Below are 22,608 nucleotides of genomic sequence, written 5' to 3'. Positions count from 1 at the left end.
ACAGCTATCCATGAATTTCCAAGTGATCTTTTTACCAATAAGGAGAGGCAACAAGGAGGAGTATTACTTCATATAGCAGGAGTGAGTATATTTATATTTACAAATTTTTAATTGAGAAAAAGACCAAAGCATTGGAAAATGCATGTTAGAGCTACAGGAAATAGTCTTTCCTGTTTTATTTTCTGACAATATACAATTGGGATAAACCACAGAATCCCGGCAGTGTCAAAACAATGAGTCTGCACTGACTCTCCAAAAAAGCATCGCATCTAGGCCCTCCCCTCCACCCTATCCCCATAACCCTCTCATTTACCATGGCTAATCTACTTAGTGTACACGTCCTTAGACTCTAAGGGACAATTTAGTATGACCAACCCATCTAACCTGCACATCTTTGGAGTGTGGGAGGAAACTGGAGCACCTGGAGGAAACCCTCGCAGACAGGGGGAGAATGTGCAAACTCCAATCAGACAGTCCCCTAAGACCAGGATTGAATCCGGGTACCTGGCGCTGTGAGGCAGCAGTGCTAACCACTGTGCCACTGTGCTGCACCCACAGCAATCACACCCAGCCCCTATTCCCGTAGCCCCACCTACCCACCCTGCTAATCCCTCTGACACTAGGGTCAATTTAGCATTGCCAATCCACCTCACTTGCACATCCTAGGAGCGTGGGGGGAAACCAGAGTTCCCAGAGGAAACCCAAGCAAAGAACAAAGAAAATCACAGCACAGGAACAGGTTCTTCGGCCCTCCAAGCCTGTGCTGACCATGCTGCCTGACTTAACTAAAACCCCCTACCCTTCTGGGGACCATATGCCTCTATTCCCACCCTATTCCTTTATTTGTCAAGTTGCCCATTAAAAGTCACTATCATATCTGCTTCCACTGCCTCCCCCGACAGTGAGTTCCAGGCACCCACCACCCACTGCGTAGAAAAACCTGCCTCATGCATTTCCTTTAAGCCTTGCCCCTCACACTCTAAACTTATGCCCAGAGTTATTGACTCTTCCACCCTGGGAAAAAGCTCCTGACTATCCACTCTGTCCATGCCCCTCGTAATCTTGTAGATTTCTATCATGTCACCCCTCAACCTCCGTTGTTCCAGCGAGAACAAACCAAATTTCTCCAACTTCTCCTCATAGCTAGTGCCCTCCATACCAGGCAACATCCTGGTAATTCTTTTCTGTATCCTTTCCAAACCCTCCACATCCTTTTGGTAGTGTGGCGAGCAGAATTGAACACTGTTCTCAGTGTGGCCTAACTAAGGTAAAGTTGCAACATGACTTGCCAATTTTTAAACTCAATACCCCGGCTGATGAAGACAATGATGTATGCTTTCTTGACTACCTTCTCCACCTGCATGGCCACTTTCAGTAACCTGTATGTCTGCACACCCAGAGCCTCTGCCTATCAATAATCTTAATGGTTCTGCCATTTGCCGTATATTTCCCATATACAAGGGAAAAATGTGCAATTTCTATACAGGCAGTCACCCTAGGTCGGAATTGAACCCAGATCCATGGTACTGTGAGGCAGCAGTGCGCAACACTGTGCCACCCTAGCATAACAAAGTTCAGGGAATCAAGGAAAGGTCATTTGGTTTCCCTAGCTTAATTCCGTGGAATGTTTTAAAGTATCCTGTGTCATTATCTTTAATACCATTTCATAAATTATATACATCAATGACTTATTTCTAGTCTCAGAAGCTTAAGTTCCCCTAATCTTTCCTCCTAGCTCATTCTCTTAACATTTAAGATTAGTCTGATTGACCTTTCAGATGCAAATACAACTCTTCTGTCGTGTGGTGACCACAGCCTAACACTGGTCTAGGCAGTGCATTATAAAATGTTAGCACAATTTCTATTAGCAGTACGCTTTCTTTTCTTAAGTATCGTGTAAACCTATGATTTTAAAGTGTTTTGCCACAATATCTGACTCCTTTCTAAATCTCACTAAATTTATCCCATTCATTGTTAATTGCCTTGATCTCTGAGTATGTTGAATTCATTATACCTAGCTGTGTTAATTTCAATGCATGACATGTGTTTGTATCTTTGCATAAATGATCTAAATGCAACTATTTTGCTATGTCTCCTATGGCTATTGCTCACCTGATCTTTGCGTCATCAGCAAAATTTGACCAGTTTATAATTCTTTTCAGTATCCAGTCTATTTTATGCCAATTAAAAACCATAAGGACCACAGTAGATCATTATGGGATTCCTCCACACAACAGTTGCTCCCCAGTCAGACATTAATGTTGGCCAATTACTGTGAGTAGTTTTCCGAGGTAAGAGAGGAGTTGCTGCCACATCCAAGTATAGCACGGGAAGCAAGTCCTGACTGGAACCCATGAAATGCTCAGGTTCACGGGGTTACTATAGTTACTATCAACTCTACAGTTCCCACGCAGGAAAACACAGTCCTGCAGTAAGTTGAGTGACCAGGGCAGGTCAGGTAATGTCAGAGGAACTTGTCACACCTTCCAACGATGTTTTACACTGAGCATTTCTATGATTCAAAATGCTTAACGTCTCACTGTGTTGAAGAGCTATGAGGTGGAGTTGCCGGTGTTGGACAGGGGTGGGCACAGTAAGAAGTCTCACAACACCAGGTTAAAGTCCAGCAGGTTTATTTGGAATCACGAGCTCTCGGAGGGCTGGTCACTCACCTGATAAACCTGTTGGACTTTAATCTGGTGTTCTGAGACTTCTTACTGTGAAGAAGAGTTTCTAGAATTTACTGCTAATGTTCTTATGAAGAACCTCGTCAACCTCCTACTTCTACGTGAAATGGTGTGATGATGGCCCGGTGATATTACTGTTCAACTATTAATCCAGAAACTCAGCTAATGTTCTGGGAGCCTGAGTTCTAATCCCACCATGGCAGATGGTGGAATCAATAAAAAGTGTCTGGAATTAAGAATCTATTGATGACCATGAAACCATTGTTGATTGTCGGGAAAAACCTATCTGGTTCACTAATGTCCTTTAGGGAAGGAAATCTGCCGTCCTTACCTGGTCTGGCCTACATGTGCTCCAGAGACACAGCAATGTGGTTGACTCTCAACTACCCTTGGGCAACTTGGGATAGGCAATAAATGCTGGCCGGCCAGTGACACCCACACCCCATGATGGAATAAAAAGAAAATGGTCCTTCACTCATAGCCTTTTATGAAATAAAGCTGTTTGTTTCATGCGCTTTGTGTTGCATCCATTATGGCCTGTCTGTTAACCTCACGGTAACCAGGGGACATTCTTTTGATGTGCTTCTCAAAGAAGAGGATAATACAAGAGAGAGGTTGGCCACAAGTGATGACCATAGCTGTTGGCCCCAATCTCAGCCCTCGTCCATTCAACAGACAGGCAGCTTTGGAAATCCTGGGGAAGCAGCTGGGGAAAGGAATTGGAGACGGAGAAGTTGAATGCCATTTGTGGGTTTATCATAACATTCCTCCTTTTCAAGTGATTGTACTTTACATTGTGGAGGCAATATGAATCAACCACGTTCAGCAGGATTAGGATGAATTTACAGTTAAAATAACTGCTAATACTTACCTTCCAATTTACTGTTCGATTCCTGGCTGTCGTCATCTCAACTGCAGGTTTTTCTTAAGCATAGGTGCTGACTTGGAGATAACTTCAGTAATATATGCTGATTGCGGGTAATTTAGACTCATAGAAACATAGAAACTGTATAGTGCGAAGGAGGCCATTTGGCCCATCGAGTCTGCACTGACAATAATGCCACTGCAAGCCCTATTCCCACAACCCCACACATATACCCTGCTATTCCCTTTGACCTACACATCCTGGGATGCTATGGGCAAATTAGCATGGCCAATCAACCTGACCTGCACATGTTTGGAGTCACAGCATCTCAGTGTTTGAACAGAGTGGGAGAACCACAGTGGAAACCCCTCCCATAAAAAAAACAGGAAGAAAAGTATGTCCTCCAAAGTAAATCAGATCTTCCTAATGTGGGTCCAGGAGGTTGCAGGATTTCTCCTCTGTGTCCTGCACAAGAAGTATAGGACTCTATTTTTATTCATTCATGGGATGTGGGCATCACTGGCTATGCTGGCATTTATTGCCCATCTCTAATTGCCCTTGAAAAGGTGTTGGCAAGCTGCCTTCTTGAACTGCTGCAATCCATGTAGTGTAGGTACACCCACAGTGCTGTTAGAGAGGGAGTTCTAGGATTTTGACCCAGTGACAGCGAAGGAATATGTTTCCCAGTCAGGATGGTGAGTGATTTGAAGGGAAACGTCTCGCTAAAATGCCCTTGCTTAGTCATGGGTTTGAAAGGTGCTGTCTAAGGAGCCTTGGTGGGTTCTTGTAGTGCATATTGCAGATAGTACACACACTCACACAGACACACACACACATATACACACACACATGTTCATGCGCACATGCACACAGATGTACATGCACACACACACACATGCACACACACTCATACACATGCATGCATGCACACACACATTCATGCACACATGTTGTAGGTTATCATTCAGATTATGGATGCAACAGAGCGATTATGAATACAGAATTGGCCATTTGTGGAAATCACATTTAGGAGATAGTATGAATATATGAGGCTGTGTTCACAAAGGATCTTTCTGAGCTGATGGCATCTTTGTATGTGGAAGAAGGATATCAATAGGACTGTTTATGCTTTGGCCAGGTGCTGTTTGAGATAAGGCCTCTGTATCAGATTGACATGAAGCTCTCACAGCCACCAACACATTTGTCTTCAGCAGCAGTTCCATAGTCATTGTTACCGACGCCGGTCATTTTTATCTCCAGATTGATTTTTAAACTGATTTCAAGTTCCGCGACTTGCATCTTGGGATTTGAGCTCACTTAGTAATGGATGCTAGGCAATTTCTCACATCCTGCTTCTACCTACTGCAATAAAACCTGAAAATCCCAAAAAATAAGAAAATCCGCTCTTCTGTGCGGGATTGTGCTCTTCTGGAATGGCCCTGCTCCTTGGGATACTTTCCTGGTGTCCTTAGACTGACCACCTGACCTATTTTTGAATATATTATGTCAGATATGAGAATGCCTTGAAGCCCTTGATGTTAAGACTGGAAGTTCAAACTCAGCTTTGGCGCTGTTGTCCTCAGACCTTGAGGCTGGTATTTTACAGCCTTGCCCATCCGAGGCCAATGGCGTTGTGCGAGCTTCGTCCCCACCCCCGATTCTGGAGCAGGCAAGGGGGTAAAATTCTGGCCTGAGTTTCTGTTTCTTAGATGTTGTTTTGCTTTCTTGGCTGCAAGTCCCACTTAAGTCACCTTATTTTGATTCTCACTGGAACTAGTAATTGTAATTCTGCTATTCCAGAAGCCTTTCGTTTCACGATGTCTTTGGAGAGCTGTGTCAAGATGCCACTTGCATTCAATTATTCCTTTTTATTTTTTGTTTCCATTAACATATCCCAGGAGGTCAAAGCACAGAACAGAACCTTCTTTGTGTCATACCCGGTGATTCCTGCTGCAAATGAGCATGAAATACTTCACCATAAGAGTGGCTTCATGGAACTTCTCAGTAAAAACTGCGATAAGCTGACTGATACCAAGGCTCCATTAACAGTTTCTAGATCAGTGAGCCAACAAGATGGTTTAATTTGAAATTATTTGTCTTTCATAGAATCTGCGGTGCAGAGGGAGGCCATTTGGCCCATTGAGTCTGCACTGACCACAATCCTACCCACGTCCTATCCCCACAACCCCATACATTTACCCTACCTAGTGCCCCTGATGCCAAGAGGCAATTTAGCATGGCCAATCCACCTAACTCGCACATTTTTGGACTATGGGAGGAAACCTATGCAGACACGGGGAAAAATGTGCAAACTCCACACCGACAGTGACCCAAAGCAGGAATCGAACCTGGGTCCCTCGCGCTGTGAGGCAGCAGTGCTAACCACTGTGCCAGTGTGCCACCACCAAAGGTGGAAGAGACAACATAAATTGCCTTCAACAACGCAAAAACAAAAAACAGCTAAAACTCTCAGCAGGTCTGACAGCATCTATGAAGAGAGAATACAGCCAAAGTTTCAAGTCATGGTTACCCAGATGCGAAGCATTGACTCTGTTGTCTCTTCACAGATGCTGTCAGACTCGCTGAGATTTTCCAGCGTTTTCTGTTTTCGTTTCAGTATTTTGCCTTTATCTTAAAGTAAATTGTCTTTCTGAGGAACTGGACAATAGTTACTGTTTTTCCAACCAGGGACCTGAATATGATTCAAGCAGATACTGACGGGGTGAAAATGTTCTTCTTCAGCCTTGCTACCACTCTTAGAAGGTTGCAGGCTCAAACTGCACGCCAGACAGTTGAGAGAATCTAGGCTGAAGCTCCATTGCAGTACATGGGATGTGCTGCACTGCCAGAGGTGTCATCTTTTATCCCAAATGCAGTCTGCTCTCCCATGGGGGTATAAATGCTTTAGTGGCACAGCTTCAAAGAAATCAAGAGAGTTCTCGCCGTGTCCTGGTGAATATCTATCCCTCAACCAGCATCACAAGTTCATAAGATATAGGAGCAGAATTAGGCCATTTGACCAGGGCTGATCAGTGAATTAGATTTTCTTTATTCTTTCGTGGGATGTGGGCATTGCTGGCTGAGCCAGTATTTATTGCCCATCTCTGCGGGCATTTAAAAGTCAACCACATTGTGTTGGATTTGGAGTCAGGTGTAAGTCTGACCAGGGAGTGGTGACAGATTTCTTTCCCTAAAGGACATCAGTGAACCAGATGGGCTTTTATGAGAATTGACAATGGTTTCATGGTTATCATTTGACATTTAATTCAAGATTTTTTATTGAATTCAAATTTCACCATCTGAGGATTTGAACCTGGTTTCCCAGAGCACTATCCTGGGTCTCTGGATTACTAGTCCAGTGACAATTCACTATGCCACTGCCTCTCCTTATCCAATCATTGACCCGATCCTGTATGGGGGAGATTGTTGTGGAAATTGGCAGTTGCATTTTTTACATTATGAACAAACGAATACACTTCAAAAAGTATTTCACTGGTGTTAGTGGTGCTTTGGGATATCCCGAGGCTGTAAAAGGCACTTAGAAATGCAAAGCTTTCATTTCCCTTACTAGCCAACTTGAAATGATCTTGGATGATTTGAAGATGTCACATAGGGTCCTGGTAGCATCAAATATTGCAGCAGAGCTTGGGCTAAAACATTGCCATTCTAATTTGAAACTGACTTCAGCTAGGTGAGGGTGACTGCCCTTGATATCAAGGCACCATTTGGTGGAGTGTGGCATCGAGATGCCCCAGCAACATTGATTGGAATCAAGGGAAAAGCTCTCTGCTGAATGGGTCATACCCAGCTCAATGGAAGATGGTTGTGCTCCTTACAAGCCAATCATCTTAGCCCCAGGACATTATTGCAGGTGTTCCTCACCCATTTCCAGCTCTTCCATCAATGACCTTCCCTCTATCATAAAAATCATAAGTGGGAATGTCACTGATGATTGCTCAATGTTCAGCACCGTTCCCAACACTTCAGGTACTGAAGCAGTCTGTGCCCACATCCAACAAGACCTGGACAATACTAGGTTTGGATTAATAATTAGCCACACATGTTCCAGACATTAATCATCCCCGACAAGACAGAATGAACCACCTTCACTTAATGTTATTATTTCTTTTGGTGACTCCTCCACTTTCAACAGCCTAGTAGTTATCAATGACCAGAAACTTAACTGGATCAATATAAATATTGTGGTTACAAGAACAGGTGAGAGGCTTAGACTTCTGAGGTAAGTAACTCGCCTCCTGACCCCTCACCAAAGCCTATTCACAAGACACCAGTCAGGAGTGTAATGGAATATTCTCCACTTGCCTGAATGAGTGTAACTCTAACATTACTCAAGAAGCTCAACTCCATCCCGGACAAGGTAGCCCATTTGATCAATACTCCATCCACTGCCTTAAACATCCACCCCCTCTATCACTGGCACACAATGAAAGAAGTGTGTACCCTGTAGAAGATTCACCAAGGTTCCATCAACAGAACATCATCCATTATCTATCCGATGTAGATGGACAAGGAAGATGCATGGGAGCGCCACTATTGGCAAGTTCCCTCCAAACCTCACACTATTCTGATTTGGAATGATATGCTTCACTCTCTGTGGGTTAAACCTGGAACTCCCTTCCTAACTGTGAGGCTGTGGACGAATTGATCTCAGATCGATTGTGGCAGTTTAAGAAGGCAGCTCGCCACCTTCTCAAGGACAGTTAGGGATGGGCAATTAACATTGGCCTTGCCAGTGACCTTCACATCCTATGAGTGACTAAAATAGAAAGGACTCCAGGCCAGGTGTAGAGTTCCACAATATTAACCCTCGCATAAGCATGAACCCAGAGTTGAAAACTATCCCTGGGCAGGTAAGAAATTAAAACTTTACTCCAGCAGTTCCCCAAATTAACTAACATGGGAACCAGTAAAGGTTACGTTGGTGCGAAAGCATGCTTTTCTTTCAGAGATTTAGACTACTGAACATTGCCTGTCCAGTTTTAATTTGTATCAGGCTGTGTTGGCCCTGACTGAGGAATGCTTGTCACTGACGCTGTGTATCTACAGTGGGGTAAGTGTTACCTTCTCCAGCACTAAAATACCTCATCTTAACCAGAAGAAAAACCTTTCAGGAGTTATTTTCTTGGCTCTTACACCTGGAAACCGAGATGGCTGCACTGTCAGAGGTGTCATCTTTTATAATGGTTGCAAGTTTCCAGGAGAAAAAAGTGGAGGTCAGCGCCATAAGGTTCCTTTAATGCTTCCCTAGGTTCCCGGGAGAATTCATTCAGGGGTGTTGGACCATTTTCACTTGTAAATCCAAAGAGTTTGTAGAATGATTGGGGAAGCAGGATGGGAGAAGAAGAATGGGACACAAATACGTGCTCGTCTTTGATTGTTTCAACCCTACTGCAGGCTCTGGTTTCTGCTACACGGCCATCACTAATATTACAGCAGGATAGTGGCTGCCTGCCTCCACTGCCTTTGTAGTGCCTATGTGGAGGGCCCCTCCTTATCCTAGTGTAATTTCTTTGTTTTGGTTCAGATGGGCAGCATGGTCAGTGCAGGCTTGAAGGGGCAAAGGGCCTGTTCTTGTGCTGTAATCTTCTTTGTTCCTCTGATAGAGGACCTCTCCCTCCGCCCGTCCAGAACCTTACCGTGTGTTCTCCCTGTGTGCCCTCTTCCCCAACTTCCCCAGCCCCTGCTGAGGTCAAAATGCTTCTCCCGTTTAGGTGATGCAGGCTAGCGTTAAGTGCAGCTACCTTCTCACAATTTTGTGTGCTGTCTTCTTTACAAGAAACGGACGTGAGTTAATTGTATGCTGAAGTTCCCATGCTTGTTTTTGTATCTTACTGAATTTTGCAGCCTCGTTGCTTCATTGGATAGAATCCCCACAGTGCGGAAGAAGGTCATTCGGCCCATCGAGTCTGCACCAACTGTCCAGTGCATCATGCTCAGGCCCTATCCCCATATATTTACCCCATTAATTCCCCAAACCTACACATCCTGGGACACCAAGGAGCAATTTACCATAGCCAATCAACTGAATCTGCATATCTTTGGAGTGTGGGAGGAAACTGGAGAACACGGAGGAAATCCATGCGGACACGGGGAGAATGTACAAACTCTACCCAGACAGTCACCCAAGGCTGGGAATTGAACCTAGATCCCCAGCGCTGCGAAGCAGCAGTGCTAACCATTGTGCCACTGTGCTGCATGATTTTCAAACACAGAGGCATCCAGATACTTGCAATGATAACTGCATAGTAACACTGCCCAATTACTGCTGAGTTGAAATGTCACTATTTTCCAGTCCGTTGCATTTTGATTTTAGGAGAAGTGACAAACAAAGTCATTAAAAAAGGACCTTTGTTAAGATTATTCAACTTTCGATCACATTGTTTAGCTTGTACAAATAAACAGAGCACACGTTGCTGTCACCATAAAACACAGAAAGAAGCTAACAGCAGATTACAAGGTCAACCATGTTTGAGGAACTCAGCAGTCTAGTTAAGAAACGTATGAAATGAAAACATGCATCTTTTTGGCTGAACGGTATAAATTCCACAAAGCAGTGCTGTCAAAATACCTGGACTACAGCAGGCTATAAAATAAACCAGTTGACTCATTTTAAGGTCTCAAAGAAACTTATGAGGATAAGGACCACGTGCAGCAAGGTGGCACACTGGTTAGCACTGGCTGCCTCATAGAGCCAGGGACCTGGGTTCGATTCCTGGCTTGGGTCACTGGATGTGTGGAATTTGCATGTCCCCCCCATGTCTGCGTGGGCTTCCTCCAGGTGCTCCAGTTTCCTCTCACAATCTGAAAGATGTACTGATTAGATGCATTGATTAGATGCAGGCACCGGAGCGTGGCGACAAGGGAATTTCACAGTAACTTCATTGCAGTGTTAATATAAGCCTTACTCGTGACAAATAACTGAAGGAATCAACTATTTCAAGTATCTTCTCAGAATGAAATCTATACTTAATAGGGAAGGCTGTAGATTCTCAAAGACAGCACCAAGCATCATTCCTCCTCACCAGAAGTCAAATGCGAAAGTAGTTAGGCTTGTCTTGGGATTTCTAGCAGAGGCAACTAACCAACTCCCACGAGACTGTCAAAGTTGCTGGTGATCTATCTTGTCTTTGAAAATACTGTAAAGACCATGAGACATAGGAGCAGAGTTAGGCCAGTCGGCCCATCGAGTCCGTTCCGCCATTCAATCGTGGCTGATATTTTTCTCATCCCCATTCTCCTGCCTTATCCCTATAATCCCAATCCCTTATTAGTCAAGAACCTATCTATCTCTGTCTTAAAGACACTCAATGACCTAAAAGATAACTGTAAAAATGTTTATAGCATATGCATGCAATGCTTATATAAGGGTGTGACATAATATTCTTTGGCCATCATTATTCAGAATAAGTAGTTGCTTGTTCACTGAAGAGTGCTATTGTAAAAATATCTGGGCCACACAACTCCACGTGGACCCTCCTTGCATCCAATAGTTTTCAGCTGTATGGGTTGTTTCTCTTGGGGTTTTTGCCAGTCTCCTGTGCAAGTTGTGGCTGGAAACTGGGGAACCTTTTCATATAATCGGCTCTCTCCAGTTCAATGACTGTCCGCTGTGAATTGAAACACACCCTTCATATCTTAAAATCTGAGTCTTTTCCTTCAATGTGCATCAATCTAGGGGACGACAATCACAGTCATCACAAGGATAAGGTGGGTGGCACTGGGGCGAACACTCCAACTCCCAGAGGAGATTCTAGGGGTTTTGCAGCTCAGAATGTACAAAATCGTGTAGAGGGAATTCTCTGAATTGCAACAAGTCGATCAATTCTATTGGTAACTACCAACTGAAGCAGAAAAGTTTTCAGTCACAAGTATGGACATGAACACTGCAATGAAGTTACTGTGAAAATCCTCTGGTCACCACACTCCGGCGCCTATTAGGGGACACTGAGGGAGAATTTAGCATGGCCAGTGCATCTAACCAGCACTTCTTTTGGACAATGGGAGGAAACTGGAATACGCGGAGAAAATCCATGCAGACACAGGAAGAAAGTGCAAATTCTGCACAGACAGTGACCAAGCTAGGAATCAAAACTGGGTCCCTAGCGCTGTGAGGCAACAGTGCTAACCACTGTGCCACCGTGCCTCCATGCACCTATGTGGAGGTGATGACTAGTGATATTGTCACTAGATTAATAATCCAGAAACTCAGCTAATGTTCTGAAGACCTAGGTTTGAATCCCGAGACCGCAAATGGAACGGAATTTGAATTCAGTAAAAAAAAGGAATTAAAAATCTACTGATGAACATGAAACTGTTGTCGATTGTCATAAAACACCGTCTAGTTCACTAATGTCCTTTAGGGAAGGAAATCTGCTATTCTTACTTGGTCTGACCTACACATGGTTCCAGAACCACAGCTATGTGGTTGAGTCTCAACTGCCCTCCAAGGGTAACTAGGGATGGGCAATAAATGCTGGCCCAGCCAGCGACACCCATGTGCCATGGATGAATTAAAAAACAACATAGCATGCAATTAAATATGCGACCCATTAATTCTTTCTGCCTTGTTTGATAACTAGCATGGCTCTTAAACCAGTCAACTGGCTGGAATGTTTTCAGAGTAGTATAGTTTGTCATTGCAAGTTCTCATCTCAGTTCATCCCAGCAGATGCCCCCTCCTGTTGCCCACGTATGAAGATAATATGAATGTTTTGCGTGGTGAATGCGGCAGACTAGGCAATTCTGTCTTTGGGGTACAAGGAATTTGCGGGGAGGAGGGAGCGATGAATGTCAGAAAAACAAACACTTTAGGGGAAAAAAATGAGTGATACTTGTCCTTTTCTGTTCACAGGCTGTGTACATGTTTTATGCACTGGCGATAATTTGTGACGATTTCTTTGTTCCAGCTTTAGAAAAAATATGTGAGGTACGTTAAAGTGCATTTATTTGACATTGACAAAAGTGGTATGTGAAACTTGTATAAAACATGAGCCTTTTGTTTAGTAGTAAAATGAACTCAGTTGGAGTGTGTACTTGCCTATTTTACTCAGAATGGGCTGAGTGCAAATAGAATCTGCTTTCGCAGTCCTGATGAGATGTATGAAGTACAGCTTGATCTCATTGATTTACAGCACACTCTCAATGTTCTAGAGCACTGTGTGAACCTATACAACTACCAAACCAGTCTGTTCCAAACATAATTGAAGGAAAGACTCAGCCACACCGTGGCTTTCCAGCTGTCCTGAAGTAGTGATGAGATCTATGAAACACACCAGGTTTTACCAGAAAATGCTGGAAAATCTCAGCAGGTCTGACAGCAACTGTGGAGAGAAAATAAAGCCAAGATTTTGTGTCTTGCTGACCGTTCATCAGAGCTAATAGCAAAGAAAATCAGATGAGATTTACGCTATGAGGGTGGACTGGGTGGGGGGGGGGAGGCCGTAATTGAAAAAAGCCAATGTAAATGATGATGAAGAAGGCTAAGAAAGGTGCTAAAAGTGTTCATCAAATGATCAGAATGTGTGAATGGCAGAACAGAGGTATCAATCGCTAAAAGACACTCCTGAACTCCACCCTCATAGTATGAATCGCGTCTGATTCTCTGTTAGCCAGACTCGAAACATTGGCTCTATTCCCTCCCCACAGATGCTGTCAGACCCGCTGAGATTTTCCAGCATTTTCTGTTTTTGTTTCAGGTTCCAGCACCCACAGTGTTTTGCTTTTATCCAGGTTTTACCAGTAAGTCCTAGTCTCAAAAACTTGGTTTTGCTAATTTTCTGTATTCTTCAAAATGTTGCTCTGGCTTCATTCACGTAAGGATCAAACTTAATATTAAAAATATTCAGAGGGTGATTTGTAACTCCAGTGTGAATGAGACAGACACTAGGGTGATTTGTAACTCCAGTGTGAATGAGACAGACACGAGGGTGATTTGTAACTCCAGTGTGAATGAGACAGACACTAGGGTGATTTGTAACTCCAGTGTGAATGAGACAGACACGAGGGTGATTTGTAACTCCAGTGTGAATGAGACAGACACTAGGGTGAGGTGTAAGTCCAGTGTGAATGAGACAGACACTAGGGTGATTTGTAACTCCAGTGTGAATGAGACAGACACTAGGGTGATTTGTAACTCCAGTGTGAATGAGACAGACACTAGGGTGATTTGTAACTCCAGTGTGAATGAGACAGACACGAGGGTGAGGAGTAACTCCAGTGTGAATGAGACAGACACTAGGGTGAGGAGTAACTCCAGTGTGAATGAGACAGACACTAGGGTGAGGTGTAAGTCCAGTATGAATGAGACGGACACTAGGGTGAGGTGTAACTCCAGTGTGAATGAGACAGACACTATGGTGAGGAGTAACTCCAGTGTGAATGACATAGACATTAGAGAGAGATACACAAGGGTAAGACAGACACATGGGTGAGTTGTAAGTCTAGTATGAGTGAGACGGACACTATGGTGAGGAGTAACTCCAATATGAATGAGACAGACACTAGGGTGATTTGTAACTCCAGTGTGAATGAGACAGACACTAGGGTGAGGAGTAACTCCAGTGTGAATGACATAGACATTAGAGAGAGATACACAAGGGTGAGACAGACACAACGGTGAGTTGTAAGTCTAGTATGAGTGAGACAGACACTATGGTGAGGTGTAACTCCAATATAAATGAGACAGACACTAGGGTGATGTGTAACTCCAGTATGAATGGACAGACACTAGGGTAATGTGTAACTCCAGTATGAATAGGCGGACACTAGGGTGATGTGTAACTCCAGTATGAATGGACGGACACTAGGGTGATGTGTAACTCCAGTGTGAATGACACAGACACGAGGGTGAGGTGTAACTCCAGTATGAATGAGACGGACACTAGGGTGATGTGTAACTCCAGTGTGAATGACACAGACACGAGGGTGAGGTGTAACTCCAGTATGAATGAGACAGACACTAGGGTGATGTGTAACTCCAGTGTGAATGACACAGACACGAGGGTGAGGTGTAACTCCAGTATGAATGAGACAGACACTAGGGTGAGGTGTAACTTCAGTGTGAATGAGACAGACACTAGGGTGAGGTGTAACTTCAGTGTGAATGAGACAGACACTAGGGTGAGGTGTAACTCCAGTATGAATGAGACAGACACTAGGGTGAGGTGTAACTCCAGTATGAATGAGACAGACACTAGGGTGAGGTGTAAGTCCAGTATGAATGAGACAGACACTAGGGTGAGGTGTAACTTCAGTGTGAATGAGACAGACACTAGGGTGAGGTGTAACTCCAGTATGAATGAGACGGACACTAGGGTGAGGTGTAACTCCAGTATGAATGAGACAGACACTAGGGTGAGGTGTAACTCCAGTATGAATGAGACAGACACTAGGGTGATGTGTAACTCCAGTATGAATGAGACAGACACTAGGGTGAGGTGTAACTTCAGTGTGAATGAGATGGACACTAGGGTGAGGTGTAACTTCAGTGTGAATGAGACAGACACTAGGGTGATGTGTAACTCCAGTGTGAATGAGACAGACACTAGGGTGATGTGTAACTCCAGTGTGAATGAGACAGACACTAGAGTGAGGTGTAAGTCCAGTATGAATGAGACGGACACTAGGGTGATGTGTAACTCCAGTATGAATGAGACAGACACTAGGGTGATGTGTAACTCCAGTGTCAATGAGACAGACACTAGAGTGAGGTGTAACTCCAGTATGAATGACACAAACACTAATAATTCAGAGATTTGAATTAAACACTCATAATCAGAGTGATTGACCTGTATAAGTGTTTAGTGAAACAGAAAATAAAAATACTCATTGAGAAAATAACCTATGTGTTTAGTATTCAAGTTAATGTGACCAAGGACTTCTTGAAAAACAAGTGTGGTTTAAACCATTCTAAAAACAATAGGACTGATAGAATTTGCCTGGAGGTATTTCCAATATCCTGTAAATGGTCTCTTTCCTTTTTTCTGTACAGAGATTACATTTGAGTGAAGATGTAGCTGGTGCCACATTCATGGCAGCTGGAAGTTCAGCACCTGAACTGTTTGCTTCAGTTATTGGTAATGTTACACATGCCTTGCAATTAATGTATTATCTTAACAGAGACAAAGTCCCACAGCACTGAAATGGGCCTTTTAAAGCAAACTGCACCCCCCCCTCCCCCACTGCCCACCGCCCACTGGCTGCCTCCCAGGTCAGCTGGCCTGACACTAGCCCGCCTCTGCCCCCACCATCCCCTCCCCTTGGCAATGAAGATACCACCTTTTACGGGCACTTTTCTCCCGAGGTGGGCGAGCAGAGGTGGGAATTTTCCCAACTCTTGCACCTCTGCCTTGTCGAAATTCCAGGCCATGACATGGGTTCCCCTGAAGCTCAGTGGCCAATTGGCCATTAGACTGCAGGGGTAGCCCTTAGTCCTCTGGGTGGGGGTGGGCGGGTAGGCTCCCACTCACCCCTCCCCACCATCACTGCCCTCAGGGGAAGAGGGGGCACAGTGGAGTTTAGGGGGTCCAAGGACCACAGCGCCCCATTTAATTTAGTCCTGTTTCTAAGTCCGAACGTTGTGAACCTGAGCCCCATTCTAGTGACTCGTGAATAATCTAGTCAGACACTGCAGTGCAGTACTGAAGGAGTGCTGCTTTCCTTTTGGTGAGGTGCTAAAACCGGACCATACTGCTCATGTCAATAAGATTAAAATTCTCAGGTTATTGGAGTTCTCCTGATATCCTGACCACCGTCAACCCCTTAATGTTAAAAGTTTATTTATTAATCACAAGTAAAAGAGTCTCCATTAATATTATTGATCGTTTTAGCAATGAGGAGGATGTGGATTCCACTTTTTTTTTAAGTTTAAAAGTTAAAGTTTATTTATTAATGGCACAAGTAGCCTTACATTAACACTGCAATGAAATTACTGTGAAATTCCCCCAGTCGCCACACTCCAGCGCCTGATCAGGTCAGTGCACCTAACCAGCACATCTTTCAGACTGTGGGAGGAAACCGGAGTACTCAGAGGAAGTTCACACAGACGCGGGGAGAATGTGCAAACTCCACACAGACAGTGACCCAAGCCAGGAATCAAACCCAGGTCCCTGGTGCTGTGAAGCATCAGTGCTAACCACTGTGCCACCATACCACCCACTCAGCTAATACCTACAGAAACAGATTACCTCGTCATATATTTCACAGCAGCTTATACAACTAATCTTGCTATCTGTAAATTACCTATGTGGTTTCCTACATTATAACAATGAAGTGTACTTCTTATCGAGACTTCCTGAAGCTGTGCAGAGCCTTATAAATGCAAGTTCTTTCTTTATTTTGTTCCAGTCAGTTAGAATAAAAAAGGTCCTTCATTGCTAGATTCCTCAACTGGGCCCACTTTTAAATCTGTGTCAGTACATGCGTTTTGAGTGAGTTCAAATTTCGCCTGCAGTTTTCAGTAAATCTCCTGCAGTGAGGCTGCTAAAACATTTGTGGTGGTCTTGTGCACTTACTTAACCCTTCTGTGAAAGCATTACAACAGCTAATTGCAGAGCCCTAATAGCAAGCAATGTGTCAATTCAATGCTATTACAAGTCTTGAAGCAGCCTTCAACCATTTTTGGGACACTCCTATTTACTTAACACTAAGAAATTATCACATCTGTCGCTATAACAAAATGCCACCACATAGCATGGTGGCACAGTGGCGAGAGCACTGCTGTCTCACAACATCAGGGACCCAGGTTCAATTCCAGCCACGGGTGACTGTCTGTGTGGAGTTTGCATATTCTCCCTGTGTCTGCGTAGGTTTGCTCTGGCTTTCTCCCACACTCCAAAGATGCGCAGGTTAGGTTGATTAGTCATGCAAAATTGCCCCTTAGTTTCAGGGGATTATCAGGGTAAGTATGTGGGGTTACAGGGATAGGGCCTGGGATTGCTGCCAGTGCAGTCTCAGTGAGCCAAATGGCCTCTTTCTGTACTGTAGGGATTCTATAATTCTATAAAAAACTTGATTCCATCGGGCCACCCCACAGGATTGATTGGACGGGGGGGGGGAGCTTCTTCCTTTGGATTTCCAACCAGTAGGCATGACCCCCATCAGCCCAACAACATCCCAGCAATCACTCAGATCCCCACAGGAGGAGCGGCTGTTTCAAACATTCTTGTAATGAAAGCCAGGAATGTGGATCCGATGTAACACAACCTTTTTACGTTCCTTGCAGGTGTCTTTATCACCCACGGAGATGTCGGGGTTGGAACAATTGTTGGCTCCGCAGTATTTAACATATTATGTATCATCGGTGTGTGTGGAATCTTCGGAGGGCAGGTCAGTCCGGCTGAAATACTTAGAAAATAATACAGAGCAATAACATTAATTTTCCTGATAATCGCTGGGGCACAGCCGCACTGGGTTCATGTGCAGCGAGGTACCCTAATGCTATATTGTCCAGAGTTGATGAGATCAGTGCAAGGATACTCAATCTGCAAAAGGATAGGCTGGTGTGTGTGCTGAATCACCAGTGCCTGCCAGATAACCCAGTATGTATCCATCGTGGGGCAGAAGGGGTGGTTGATTCTCCTTCAGCCATTTCACTTTTTGCCTTAGCAATCCATCTGTTTCTTTTTTACTTAACATATCCTCGTAGCATTGTGCTACCTGGGGTATGGGTGGCACGGTGGTTAACACAGTTACCTCACAGTGCTAGGGACCTGGGTTTGATTCCCGGGTGGGTCACTGTCTGTGTGGAGTTTGCACATTCTCCCCGTGTCTGCGTGGGCTTGCTCTGGTTTCCTCCCACAGTCTGAAAACCGGTAAGGTGCATTGATCATGCTAAATTCTCCCTCAGGTGCCAGAGTGTGGCAACTAGGGAATTTTCACAGTAACTTCACTGCGGTGTTAATGGAAGTCTAATATAAGTGACACTAATATTTAAACTTTGATGTGCTATCTGCTTAATTTATTGCAATCTTATTACTGGATAAAACATGGAGTTATGCTATGCTGTTCATAGAATCGTAGAATCCCTGCTGCAGATGAAGGCCATTCAACCCATCGAGTCAGCACTGAACAATTCCACCCAGGCCCTATCCCCATTATCCTACATATTTATCCTGCTAATCCCTCAAACCTACACATCCCAGGATACTAAGGTGCAACTTAGCATGGCAACGCACCCAACCAGCTCATCTTTGGACTGTAGGGGGAAACCGGAGCACCCAAAGGAAACACACGCAGACACAGGGAGAACGTGCAAGCTCCACATAGGTGGCAACCCAAGTCAGGAATCAAACCTGCATCCCTGGCATCATGAGGCAGCAGCACTAACCACTGTGCCATTGTGTTGCCCCAATCAAGATTAATTGCTGCACTTATAAAGCGTCACAGAGGCATTATTAAACAAAATATGACACCTGGGTATATGGAGGCATGAGGGCTGGTGACCAAAAGCTTGGTCAATGAGGTCGATGTTAAGAAGGAAAGTGAGGTAGAGGGATGAAGATGTTTAGGAGGGAGGGAACTCCAGGGCCTGGGGCCTCTGCAACTGAAGGCACAGTGACCATTGACGCAGTAATTTAAATCAGATATGCTCAGGCAATCAGAGTAAGAGGAGTGCAGATATCCCGGAAGGTTGGGGGGCTGGAGACGATCATGCAGACAAGGAGGAGGTTGGCTATGGAAAAGATTTGAAAACAAGGTTTAAATTTAAAATTGAGGCATTGCTTAACCAGAAGCTACTGGTGGTGGGTCAGTGATCACAAGTGTGATGAGGCTTGGTTCAAGTTAGGCCACTGGCAGCAGAGGTTTGCATGAGCACATGCGAGATTTTCCAGCCCCAAGGTCGGAAAATCCTGCCCAAGACCAATCATCCTGTTCTACAATTCCCGTAGTGGGTGGGATAGGAAAATTCCACCCCTTAAGTTTGCAGAGGACAGGATACAGTGGGACATTGGCTGGGGGTGTATTACAATAGTCAAAACTGGAAGTAGCTAAGGAGTGGCTGAGGGTTTCGACAACAGAGGAGCTAAGGTGGCATGGAAATGGGCAATGTCACAGGATGCAGCGCGGTGGCACAGTGGTTAGCACTGCTGCCTCGCAGTGCCAGGGACCCGGGTTTGATTCCCAGCCTGGGTCACTGTCTGTGTGGAGTTTGCACATTCTCCTTGTGTCTGCATGGGTTTCCTCCGGTTTCCTCCCACAGTCCAAAGATGTGCAGGTTAGGTGGATTGGCCGTGCTAAGAAATTGCCCCTTGGTGTCAGCGGAACTTGCTAGGATAAATGCAAGGGGTTACGGGGATAGGGCCTGGGTGGGACTGCGGTCGGTGCAGACTTGATGGGTTGAATGTCCTCCTTCTGCACTGTAGGGATTGTATGATTCTCTGAGGTGGAGTGGAGCGGTAAAGCTGGTAAAGATATGAACCGTCATCGCTTCAGAAAGGACACTAAAGCTTTTCCAATTTGAAGTATTTGTTCACAATGTTACTGTATACAAAAAAATGAAGCAAAAAATTATGAACCAGCCTAAATTGGTGCATTAGTCAAGCAGATTAAATGGACAAAACCCACAAGGAATAAATTACCTGATTAAATAACTTGTCCAGAGAATTTGAGATCATATGTTAAAAATACATTCCCTACATGGGCAAATACCACCTGGCTTCGTATTTGCTAATCTCAGTCAGTCAGATGTGATGTGCATAGCCCTGGCTTTGATAACACTGAGTTCCTTCTTCCCACTTCATCTCTGGGGTGGTTGTCAGCAGACGGCGCTGGGAAATGGGGCTTCCTAAAATATTTATGCCGCATGGCATGATATTATTCACCTATAAAGGTCATTTCTGACCAGTTGGATTAAAGAACGTGGGTAGTTGATTGTTGTGTGGAACATGTTTGTGTGTGAGAGACTGCAAACCGGTCCATTCATTCAATCAACCATCCACTTAAGGTCCGCAAAATTCTATTTTCTCCGTGCAACATTCTGGATAAGTAGCTCACCCAGAGACAAGAAATCCTGTTGTCGACAGGCCAGTTGCATCTCAAAAACCAAATCCTCCCAGTCCTCCCCTCACCCCCTGCACCTCCCACTACTCTGAAAGGGAAGGTCTGCTGACATCTGCTGGTTGCTTTTTGATTTGAATCATTTCCATCAGCATGGAAAATTATCTTATTTTGTTTCTTTATACGTGCGATAAGTCTTCGGAGGCAGAAATCCTTTCATCAAAATCCCTTTATTTATAAACTCGTACAGAGTGCTATCAGTTAGCAGTTATCTTCGGGGGTGTCGGAGAAACTGACACTCGTGGTTAAGTACAAGGCAAAGACTCCCTGATTGGCCCATCAATTGGATCCTTAATCAGGAAGCTCATACTCCAATAGGCCAACCTCAATGGCTTGACTGAAGTCACTACAACATGTTTTTGTGCCCTCCTCCCTGAGCTACAGATTAAGCTGTAACCACCTTCTTCCAGGCAGTTTGACTGCCTATCTAGCCTTGGTCACGAGGGTATAAGAGCAGCCCAGGCTGCGATCTTTGCCACTGCAGAATAGTTTAGCATTAACAGCTGCCACTGACCACATGGTCATTAAAGTCACCATATGAACATAGTCACAGTGTCAGGCCATTTGGCCCTTTAACCTTGTTACAGCAATTAGATCCTGGCCAATCTGTATCTCAAACACACTGGACCACGTTTGTTCCAGAGTCCTTGATACTTCCACATGAGAAAAAATCTATCAATCTCAGTTGGCACAGCAACCACACAATTGTGGGAAAGACAGCTCCAGATTTCAGCAATGCTTCTTGGGTAGAGGTGGTTCCCGGATTCACTCCTGTGTGACCTAGCCCTAATTTTATTGGAACACTGGGCGGGAATTACCCCACGGACATCATGGCCCAAAGGTTAGGGTCAAATAGAGGTCACAACCCCACAATATATCAGGAACAGTGACCCAGCAAAGAATTTCCCCAAATAAGCCAATTAGTGGTCTGAAGAGAGGTTCACTGTCTGATTAGAGACAAGAGCAGGCAGGTTCACTGTCTGATTAGAGACCAGGGCAGGCAGGTTCACTGTCTGATTAAAGACCAGAGCAGGCAGGTTCACTGTCTAATTAGAGACCAGAGCGGGCAGGTTCACTGTCTGATTAGAGACCAGAGCAGGCAGGTTCACTGTCTGATTATAGACCAGAGCAGGCAGGTTCACTGTCGGATTAAAGACCAGAGCAGGCAGGTTCACTGACTGATTAGAGACCAGAGCAGGCAGGTTCACTGTCTGATTAGAGACCAGGGCAGGCAGGTTCACTGTCTGATTAGAGACCAGAGCAGGCAGGTTCACTGTCTGATTAGAGACCAGGGCAGGCAGGTTCACTGTCTGATTAGAGACCAGGGCAGGCAGGTTCACTGTCTGATTAGAGACCAGGGCAGGCAGGTTCACTGTCTGATTAGAGACCAGGGCAGGCAGGTTCACTGTCTGATTAGAAACCAGAGCAGGCAGGTTCACTGTCTGATTAGAGACCAGAGCAGGCAGGTTCACTGTCTGATTAGAGACCAGAGCAGGCAGGTTCACTGTCTGATTAGAAACCAGAGCAGGCAGGTTCACTGTCTGATTAGAGACCAGGGCAGGCAGGTTCACTGTCTGATTAGAAACCAGAGCAGGCAGGTTCACTGTCTGATTAGAGACCAGAGCAGGCAGGTTCACTGTCTGATTAGAAACCAGAGCAGGCAGGTTCATTGTCTGATTAGAGACCAGGGCAGGCAGGTTCACTGTCTGATTAGAGACCAGAGCAGGCACGTTCACTGTCTGATTTGAGACCAGGGCAGGCAGGTTCACTGTCTGATTAGAGACCAGAGCAGGCAGGTTCACTGTCTGATTAAAGGCCAGGGCAGGAAGGTTGACTGTCTGATTAGAGACCAGACCAGGCAGGTTCACTGTCTGATTAAATACCAGAGCAGGCAGGTTCACTGTCTGATTAGAGACCAGGGCAGGCAGGTTCACTGTCTGATTAGAGACCAGGGCCGCAAGGTTCATTCTCTGATTAAAG

General features: G+C 44.9%; 1 protein-coding gene across 4 annotated transcripts in view; it reads left to right on the top strand.

Moving 5' to 3' along the window:
- The window catches only part of LOC145352475 (sodium/potassium/calcium exchanger 4-like), a 274,927-nt gene that overhangs the window by 136,399 nt on the left and 115,920 nt on the right, over positions 1 to 22,608 (top strand). For all 4 annotated transcript variants that reach the window (XM_080202379.1, XM_080202377.1, XM_080202380.1 and 1 more), the window contains exons 3-6: positions 5 to 81; positions 12,425 to 12,499; positions 15,563 to 15,647; positions 17,795 to 17,898. In XM_080202379.1, the coding sequence (XP_080058505.1) occupies positions 5 to 81; positions 12,425 to 12,499; positions 15,563 to 15,647; positions 17,795 to 17,898 (341 nt within the window). The remainder of the gene's footprint in view (positions 1 to 4; positions 82 to 12,424; positions 12,500 to 15,562; positions 15,648 to 17,794; positions 17,899 to 22,608) is intronic.

This window comes from Carcharhinus amblyrhynchos, chromosome 14 (genome assembly GCF_965287045.1).
Source record: "Carcharhinus amblyrhynchos chromosome 14, sCarAmb.v2.hapA, whole genome shotgun sequence".
NCBI lineage: Eukaryota > Metazoa > Chordata > Chondrichthyes > Carcharhiniformes > Carcharhinidae > Carcharhinus > Carcharhinus amblyrhynchos.
The sequence above is the reverse complement of the archived record's forward strand: the minus strand, read 5'-3'. Positions and strand labels throughout refer to the sequence as shown.